Source organism: Antrostomus carolinensis, unplaced genomic scaffold (genome assembly GCF_000700745.2).
Source record: "Antrostomus carolinensis isolate BGI_N321 unplaced genomic scaffold, ASM70074v2 scaffold5743, whole genome shotgun sequence".
Lineage (NCBI taxonomy): Eukaryota > Metazoa > Chordata > Aves > Caprimulgiformes > Caprimulgidae > Antrostomus > Antrostomus carolinensis.
Window position 1 is genome coordinate 1,176 of NW_010305724.1, and position 10,371 is coordinate 11,546.

Here is a 10,371-nt window from a genome sequence, read left to right on the forward strand (position 1 = left end):
TAGGACATTTTGAATGTAATGTTTTCTGTGTTCCTGATGTATTACTGTTACCTTGCAGAAAGAGGTGTGATTTGTCCAGGCAATCCCCATCTTCTATCAAAACCAGGTTAGGGTTCCACAATCAAATACTACATGAATGTAAAGTGTATACAGACAAATGCCTGCAAGTTCATAAAAATTTCACCCTCTTGTATATGTATACAAATCCATAGAAAAGGTGATATAATTCTGTCCAAATATGTTAATAATTATGCATATAAAACATTCAGAAACACAGACCAAGAGTATATTGGTGACTTGAACCTGTTATTTAAGAGTATATAGCCGCATTTAAAGAGTTGCTTGCCATGCTTGTCTTTCCTTGATTGATGCTAAGATAAGGTTTATACAGATAATTAACTACATAATAGCTAGTTTTAGTGTCACATTTTATTTTTCCAGCAGATGAGGATTTATTAGGTGATGGAAATTCTGTTAAAGGCAAGTGAGTCCAATTTGGCATTGCAAAATACAGCATGGGTGAAGCGCAGCCTTACAAGCACCATTTGTTAAATCATTCTGTAGCACTGTAGTATAGGGGAGGGTAAGTTCTGAAATTTGCAAGCATCCTGCTTTACATTTACATATTAATTTTGTTCCTCAAACATCTTCATAATTACTTCTGGGCAGGTTAGAGAGCTCCAGAATAATCATGTTGAAAGATTTTGTGTGTGCTTTTAGTGTTTTAGTTTCTTCATAACAAAAGACAGATCTGATACAGATGGAAGCAGGACCTGAATGCCCTGGGGTATCTGTGCAACACTTTCCTTTCTTTCTGCCAGTGATGAAACCGATGTGGAACAGACCTCTGAGGTTGGAGCTCTGCATTCTGGAAATGTTGCTCAGCTTAGTCCAGGCCAGTGTTGGGAACCCACTTGTTCACAGGATGGTAGTGTGCACACACTAAACACCTGTGTGGCTCTGGGATGCTGTGCAGACAAATGCAGCTGCTGCAGTAGATTTGCCTCATGAGTGATTGGATACTCGTTTTCATTAGCTCCAGATCAATATCAGCTATACTTAACCCTTCACCCTATTGGAACTACACCAGAACACACCTTTAGTGTTTGTATAAAACCACTGCTATTTGATTTTATCCACGACCTTTTCACTTAATCCAATAAAATAAGACTAGTGAATTCTACTGATGTAAAAGCCAATTTCTATGCAGAGCCTTAGTTGCAATCCTGTGAAGCTGGAGTTGCACCGTGCTTTATCCCAGGTTAAATGCAGCAGGTGTGACTGCTCTCCTTCCTGATGATGCTGTCCTGCACCTGTGGGCTTCAGAACGGTAGGGAAGTCGCTTCGTCATCTGTACTGTGGAAACATGTTGCCATCTGATGGTATCTCAGCCTCCCTCAGGGCTAAATGTCTCAGACTGCTTTATGTTGGTAGAAGAGCAGAGCATGAATGGGGCCTGGACAGAGGCTGGCATAATTTTATAATTCAGGATTAGTCCTTTGAGTCTTTGGACCTGACATGGCCTTAGTATCGTTCTACATAGGTGAATAAATTGACAAACAGGAAGGTTATTTATAAAAACATTCAGCCAGTCTCACATTGACTCTGGGAACAGCAGACTCTTGCCTCATTAGTAGGACTGGTCAATGAAGATTCCTCCTGAATTCCAAAGATAGTGTTGCTTATAGTTATTTAAAATTTGTAAGGAAGTAGCTTATTTATTTTTGTAAGACCTTGAAACTTAGATACTAATACTGTCTTATTCATTCCCCTTCAGCTGATGATTGGGTAGGAGTTGTTCACCAGACTCAAATTTACCAGAGAGTGGAGGGATCAGAAAGGGGGGTATAAAGGAGTGAACTGGAGCCATTTGGTACACATACACGTATATACAGGGTAATAACATATACATGGAAATCTAGGCGTTATTCATTCTGCTCTTCACAGAACAATTTGAGGGCATTTTCCTTGTTTTGAAGGCACAAAATTTGGCTTGCTAGGATAGCAACAAAAACATTCATTTAAAAACTTGCCAGAATGCAAACTATTTGTTTGGGTATTTTTATCTTGCATGTGAGCAGGCTGATGTGCTGCAATTCTTTATGCCAAAACCACATTCATTCTGAGCAGCTATTTACTGTGGACGTAAAAATTTTGACGTATGACTGAGGCTATTTACTGTCATCCAGATCTGCATTTTCCCAAAAGGTTCCAAGCTTATTTTTGTGTTTATTATGTAAAATCCAAGACAATTAGATTTCCACCTGGCTAAGTAAGACAAATGCAGTAGCTACCAAGACTGTGACCAATGGCAGTGTGTGCTGTGCCAGTCACCTGCAACTTTGCAGTGACAGCAAACTTACTGCTCTGCCCCTGCAGCTGACTTCTACCAGTATCAGGTCTGACATGTACAGGTGAAGAACCCTTTCTGTCCCAATCTAAACAGTAAACCCAAAGCCTGTTCATTGCAGAATACCCTATTTTAAACAATTTTATTTTTAAGTGGTCAAAGAAAAAAAAATCTGATTCTTTCCTAGCATGTGAAATTTGATCATTCAGGCTATAATTTTCAAAGGGCAGTACCTTTTATTTGTATTTGCTCTGTTGAAACTTCTGGAAACATGGCAAGTTCCTTTTACCAAAGTCCTCTGGACAAAAAGGTACTGTACTTTGACAGTACAGTAAGGTTGGTGGAGCAGTGTCATGTCATCCATTTGATTTTTCTTGTGGATGTTGCTTAGAAACAAAACAGTTAAGTAGCATTAAGTTTAGAGTCCATGGCAATGTTTTGTTCTTCCTTAGCAGTTATGCTGGCTAATCTGTCTCTCTTAAAACTATGTAATATTAGTACTGAGAGATTCAGTGAATGCACTAGGCTCTTTTTTACTGATCATCCTAAAACACGCTTATCAGTTGCAACATGGTCCTACTGACACTGAAGTTTAAACTTGTGCCATTACATAGTGTGTTTGTGGTGAGCTGTAGTTAGCAGAACTACAGGTAAGTCCTGCCTGAGCAGAAACTGACCAGAAGCAGTTTGACTTCATGTAAAAGAGACTTGATTTTCCCAGTGTAAATTCTGATGTCAAGTGTCACATCTGCCGATAGTCTCCATGCAGACTCCCTTTTGCTTCTGTTTTTTGCCTTTCAGTCCTAAAATGCCTTGTAAGTGTCCCTTTAAGACACAAGTTTGGAGGAAACACTATTGTTATTAGTGTTTTTACGATTACGTGACTTCAAGACTCCAATATGGTACCCTTCAACAGCACTATATTTACTTAAACTCTCCCACAGAAATTGCAAACCCATCAACATCTTTTATAAATTAATTTGCTGATGCAGGAAGGACTCAAGGCAAATTGTTGTGGCTGCAGCTTTAAATTCACTGCAGAAAGCATTATGTTAATATTCTGATTACGTACAGATAAGTTTTTGATTGAATAATTTTGAGTAACTAGAATATGTCAAGCACTGTATCAAGATTACTGAGGTTCAAAGCACAGCACTTTGCATTTTGTTAATATCATGTAATTCTTACTGGCATCTATGCAGTTGAAATGGCGTAATGCATTTCATAGAATCATAGAATGGTCTGGGTTAGAAGGGACCTTAAAAATCACTTAGTTCCACCTCCCCTGCCATCAGCAGGGACACCCCCCACTAGACCAGGTTGCTCAAAGCCTCATCCAACCTGGCCTTGAACACTTCCAGGGAGGGGGCATCCACAGCTTCTCTGGGCAACCTGTGCCAGTGTCTCACCACCCCCACAGTGAAGAATTTATTCCTGTTATCTAATCTAAACCTCCCTCTTCCAGTTTAAACCCATTTCCCCTTGTTCTTTCATGACCTGCCCTTGTAAAAAGTCCCTCCCCAGCCTTCCTGTAGCCCCTTCAGCTACTGGAAGGCCACTATAAGATCTCCCTGGAGCCTTCTCTTCTCCAGGCTGAACAGCCCCAACTCTCTCAGCCTGTCCTCATAGGAGAGGTGCTCCAGCCCTCGGATCATCCTCGTAGCCTCTTCTCTTTATGTCAGCATTTGTGTTAGGGAATTTAAAAGAGGCATTTCAGCAAGAAAACTTTTTTTTTAATGGAACTACACTTTTTGAGCTGTGCAAAGGTTCTGGCCTGCTGCATAGTAAACCATTTCTCTGATTACTGTGTTGATACTGTGAACATAAAAATCCTGGGAAAATGGTTTGATTGTATATATTTTAGAACTGTCATTGAAGTATCGCATTTATCTTAATATTACATTTCATGAGCTATAACTTGCCACAAAACAATTAAACATTTTAATTTTGCCTTAACAGGATGATGGTGCTTGGTTTTCTGAGCAGAACACTTCAGCTAGCAAGACATTCATCCAGTCCATTGGGGAAACAACTCTGTTCAGCCAGCACAAATAAGCCAGTGTTGACTTTATTCACGAAGGTAAAAGTTGTTTACAGAATAAAGCTCTGCAAGACTGCATATTTATGAACTTTGATATACATGAATCCCAGATGAAATGGTGTGGCCATGCTTTTTGTGCCCTTCTGATTTGTGTAGAATTGGGCATTTTATTTTGGGGTATCTTTTACATCAGGCTTTATAGCACAGTCCTACTCTCTTAGCAAGCAAATAGTTACAACCAACAAATGAAATAAAGACAGTTGTGTCTCAGTGACACTACAGTCCATTTCCTAGTTGAAAATGGTTCTCTAACTGCCCATGTTTCATCCTGGAAATGGAGAACAAAGGTGAGTTGTTAAAGATAATCTGCCCAGGACAAGCATCAACAGCCAAAGAAGGCTCTTCAAAGCATGCATGTTTAATTTCAGCAATACTTGTGAGACTGAAAATATATTCTCGTGGTGTTGGCAGCCCATGAGGAAAAAATAGATTGTGCTTTACCCTCTTTTTGCTTTATTGACTGTGTGACTCTAACAGGAGTAAAATGCAGGCAAAGATTTGTCTGTGTCATGAGCAGGTAGGATTCTTTGAAAACTGATGTGATAAGCAGAAATGGTCATTTGTGAACTGTCACCTTCCATGAATTGTCATTAAGAGCCTGTGTGATCTGCAGAGGTCTGTTGCACTTTGAGGTGGGATGGCACACGGCAGGCTGTGCCGCGTTTGTATGGTTGATGGAGCCTTCAAGGGGAGAATAACTAGAAATGCAAAGCACTGAGAATATTGACATCAGTGTGGCAGTATTTGTTGGAGATGGATGTGATTAAAATAATTTCCTCCTCCTGCACAATGTTTGTTCATTCCATCCCAAGCCGTAGAGGAATGTTTAAACTGTGTAACATATGAATATGCTAAAAAATAAAAGGCCACCATCTGTTTATTAATCAGAGCAATGCATGCTATAAGAAGAACTATAAAGTTACAGCTCTCTCTCCCCCTTCCCAATTCAGCATCAACTCATTCATAATCCACATGTGATAAGGTAGGAATAATGACCTTACCTTTGGGTTAATAATTGGAAAAAAACTTATGTTTTTTGTGTCTTAAAATTTCTAATTGGTAAGACACTGTATGAAATCTAATATTCTAATAGCAGGGTTCAAGCAATTCTCCGAAGTAGCCTCTTGTTGAATATGGTTTTAACTTAAGATGTTTCATGCTGATACCACTGGCAATTGCAAAGCAAAATGCAGTCTACTTTGAAATAAATCTAATTTGAACTCTTAGTTGATTAACTCCTTTTCCCCTCTAACCTATTTTTAAGAATAAGGAGAAGAGAGGAGGAGGAGGAAGGAGGGAGCTGTGACTTCTGCAGCCACTACAAACAGATTGAAGCTAGCACTGCCAAATGGTTTTGCCCTCTCAGGCTCCTTTCGTGCCAACACAAGCATTCATGCAGTGCTCCAGGTTAAACCCCCCCCCCCCTTTCTTTTTTTTGTGCAAGTTACTATTAACTCAGACCAATTCTCCTGTTTAGCTGTACTGTGCAGCTGCTTGAGTGCTTATGCCTGCACAAAAGAAGCAGTGACAGGAAGATGGATCTGTTTCCTTCAGCATCAGTGCCATCTTAAAATGGCTGCAAAACTGTAGTCGAAGCATGCAGCATAAATGGTACTTCTCTGTAGGAATAAAACTGTCCCTTTCACCACATGTACTGTCTAACAGATCTAGCTATCAGCACACTTTGGGAAGGGATTTTTAGTACCTCAGCAGTCGGAGTCCCTTTAGCCGCTGGTTTATACATCTGAGAGAGAAGGTTGTTCAAGACAGCTTTAACCAGGCAACCCTATTACAAATCAGCATAAAGCAAGTGATGACAGAGACCTATTCTTGTACTGTTCTAGAGAAAAGTGTGTACTAGTATAAAAGGACTGTTTAAACAGATTTCACTGTTAGTTGAAGTAGTTCACTATCTGATTTTAAACCACTTCCAATCTTTCTAGTGCTACATAGTGCTTAAGCTTGCCATCAGAGCAGGAGTAAAAACATTATTTGCTAAGGTAAGATTAGTTTGTCAAATGCTTTTATGTAACTGTTATGTTAGAAAGCTCTCCACAGGCCTAGGGGAATGCAGTATGTCCTACTTCAACTGTAAAGAGCCTGGCATGTTACAAAACTGATGTGCAGGTACTGGGATGTTCCTTTCAGTCACCAGTATTGGGTGTATCAGTCCATCCAAAAGTGACAAGAACTAGCAAGAACAGAGCACTGCTGATCTTTAGCATCTCACATAGGTTTTCAGAGCATAAGGGCTTGTCTGTGAGGGAAAGGCAATTTAGATTAGATGTGAATCAAAAGTAGAGTATTTAATCCAAAATAATTCACACACAGGAAATAAGAAGCAGCTTTTTTCAGATTAACTCCATGTTTAAACAAGGCCTAGAAAGGCTAGCAGGAGGCTGTGGTGGTTTCACTTGGCTAGCAGCCAAACACAGCTGCTCACTCGCTTCCTCCCACTCCCCTATGGGACAGGGGAGAGAATTGGAGGGGTAAGGGTAAGGAGACATGTAGGTTGAGGTAAGAGCAATTTAATACTTGAAATAAAATAAAATGTAAATAATAATGATATTAAAATAATAGTAATAAGATATGCAAATGAGTGATACACAATTGCTCACCACCCACTGACCAAGCCAAGCCTGGTCTCAGATCAAGATCTTAGAGGAGCGACAAAACCAAAACCACAATCCCAGAAGAGTGAGAGCCTGAGTGACAGCCAGAGAGAGAATGAGCCCCCATGTGAGAGGGAGCCTCACTGGAAACTAAAAGAGACTAAAAACCAGGAGAGAAGGAGAGGAGAAGGTCTTTTCCAGATGTGAAAGGTATGTCATGGCAGAGGGACAGCCATCACCTTCAGCACTGTATACTTTGCTGTGTGAATTATAGGCCAAATTCTGCCATTGTAAACACTGAAGCAGCAAGCCTTCATGTGAGTCCCTTCCTCAGGTATGCACTGCTCTGATGATCATCATGCATGATCAGCAGAAGTCAGCTGTGTAGCTGTAGTGGAAGACCAGGGAGTTTTCAAAAATCAGAGGTTTTCTTTGACCCATCACAGGTCAGAACACTGCAGCTGTTTGCCAGTTCTCGCTGGTGGAGGTTACCATCCTCCAGCTCTGCAGGCTGGAGGATCATGTTTAATTTCTTTCAGGCAAAGTCAGCCAGGTTATCTTAAAGTCTATTCTTTTGCTATTTGAATTGACCCAAGTGGCTCAACCTGAAACAGATTAGAAATTACTCATGTGACTTCCTCACTCCCCTTCTATCAAGGGAAATTCTTCTGTCAAGAGTGGTACCCTCAGTTGTTTTGAGCTGGTGATTACAGTACTTTGAATATTCATTGCTGCTGACCAAAAGAAGGGGTCTGTGTATGACCTTCCAAACCTTTGAATCAGCCTTTAGATGAGCTGTAGAAAACTGTTAATTTGTTCCATGAGAAAAATAATAGAAAATGAGAAAGAATTAAATTCTGTGGCTGAATAGTTTATTTTCTTTTCATCCATGCTGCACTGATAAAGATTTAGAAAGCAGTAAGACAGGGTGGTATGGGGGAGGGAACCCACATTTACAGTAATGATCAGTCCTGTCTCTGTATGTTACTTCACAGTACAAATAATCTGTATGTTTTACTGTATGCTTTAAGTTTGTCTGAATATTTTCCTTTAGAAACCATGCCCTCTATGCGATGAAGCAAAAGAAGTGCTTGAGCCATATAAGAGAAGGGTAATGTATTGCAATACTGTATACATTTTCTATACAGAAAGAACAGTTAATCATGATTCTTTCTTTGTAAAAGAAAATTGCTTGGATTTATTTGCATACATTATTCTTTCATGGGTGACCTCTTCCAAGATAATTTCAGCACTGATTTCCATAAAACTCATTATCCAAAAGCATTTTGCAACAGTGCTACTCAAGTTAAGTATTGGCAGACTAAACCAATATACACTTTGTCACAATAGTTTTTAAAACCACTGCTTTTGTAAATACTATTGCCTTGTCTGGTGGAGGAGTTTGCAACTTTTATGAGGCAAGTAAATATCTGTTTTGGGAAGGATGTTAGTAAGTAGAGCTTCCAATATTTGAACTATATCTAATTGGAGTTTTTGCCATTCTTCAGCCAGGTTTTGATCTCTTTCTTGCAGGATGGAACTGTTAACAGAAGCATTAAAGAGGTGTTGCACTCTGCTGTGTAACAGGCAGCTGTTGTGTTGCCAGCTGCATATTTGTTGTGGTTGGTGCTCACAGAAGAGTGGTTCTGCACAGGGGATCAAGAATATTGTCCTGGACTGGGGAGAGAGTACTTTGCAGACATAAAGCCAAGGATTATGGCTACATACATTTTGTACCTACAAAATGGGCAGTTGTGTACGACATGGAAGAATAAATCCAAAAGCACCAAGAAAACAGCCTTGCATTTCTGAAAAAAATACTGATCAAAAGACAAGCAGGTATTGTTTTTCAGTGTTCAGTAGGTGCTAACATACTTCTTTCCTGTCACAGTTTATTTTGCAGGAGGTGGATATTACCCTTCCAGAGAATTCGGTGTGGTATGATAAATACAAATATGACATACCTGTTTTTCATTTAAATGGGAAGTTCCTAATGAAGCATCAAGTAGATATCCAAAAGTTCGAGGACCAGCTTATGAAGCTGGAGTTAAAAAATGATGGAAACGAGTGAAGAAAATGCACGTGCTTTGGAGTGGATCTGAAAGGACTGTGTAACATAAATTGTGTGGAAAAAGCAGTATTCATTATCTGGCCTCATGTTTCTTAGAATGTATGGTACTAGTGTCTTAAAAACCTTGAGTGACTTGTATTCTGTTTTGTATTAATCATCCAGCCCAACTGCACCAGTATCAGCCTTTTCCGTAGCATTCATTTGCTGCTCTCCTAGGCTGGCTTCTCAGAATAAGTGCTGCCCCATAACAGCAGATAAAGTAAAATGTGTTTGTGTTGGATTTGTGTGCAAGGTTTCGCTAGTGAGGGGCTACTGTGGGGTGGCTTCTGTGAGAAGCTGCCAGAAGCTTCCCCTGTGTCCGACAGAGCCAATGCCAGCCAGCCCCAGGGTGGACCCACCACTGGCCAAAGCCAAGCCCATCAGTGACAGTGGAAGCACCTCTGTGATAAGGTATTTAAGAAGTGGGGGGGAAAACTGCTGCAAAACAGCAATTGCAGCTGGAGAGGAGTTGAGAAGATGTGAGAGGAACAACTCTGCAGACACCAAGGTCAGTGAAGAAGAGGGGGGGGGAGGTGCTTCAGGAGCCAGAGCAGAGGTTCCCTTGCAGCCCCTGGTGAAGATGGTGGTGGAACAGGTTCTCCCCCTGCAGCCTATAGAGGTCCATGGTGGAGTGGTTATCTACCTGCAGCCCATGGAGGACCCCACGCTGGAGCGGGTGGATGCCTGAAGGAGGCTGTGACCCTGTGCGGAGCCCGCGCTGGAGCAGGTTCCTGTCAGGACCTGTGGCCCCGTGGAGAGAGGAGCCCAGGCTTGAGCAGGTTTGCTGGCAGGACTTGTGACCCCCTGGGGGACCTGCACTGGAGCAGCCCGTCCCTGAAGGACTGCACCCCATGGAAAGGGCCCAGGCTGGAGCAGTTTGTGAAAAACTCCAGCCCATGGGAGGGACTCAGGGAGAAGTTCATGGAGGGCTGTCTGCCATGGGAGGGACCCCACACTGGAGCAGGGGAAGAGTGTGAGGAGTCTTCCATGTGAGGTGGAAGGAGTGTCAGAAATGTGTGATGAACTGACTCCAACCCCCATTTCCTGTCCCCCAGTGCTCCTGAGAGGGAGGAGGCAGAGAAAACTAGGAGTGAATTTAAGCTTGGGAAGAAGGGAGGGTTTGGGGAAAGGTGTTTTAAGATTTAGTTTTTATTTTCTCAATATCATACTCTGATTTGATTGGTAATGAATTAAATTA

The 10,371-nt window shown here is 41.2% G+C and overlaps 1 protein-coding gene across 1 annotated transcript; it reads left to right on the plus strand.

The window, feature by feature from the left end:
* Window positions 1–4,310: 4,310 nt before the first annotated feature.
* On the plus strand, window positions 4,311–9,134 carry CUNH5orf63 (chromosome unknown C5orf63 homolog). The gene is made up of 3 exons (XM_010164859.1): window positions 4,311–4,430; window positions 8,118–8,174; window positions 8,955–9,134. The coding sequence occupies exons 1-3, from the start codon at window positions 4,311–4,313 to the stop codon at window positions 9,132–9,134; spliced, it is 357 nt and encodes a 118-aa protein (XP_010163161.1).
* The last annotated feature ends 1,237 nt before the right edge of the window (window positions 9,135–10,371 follow it).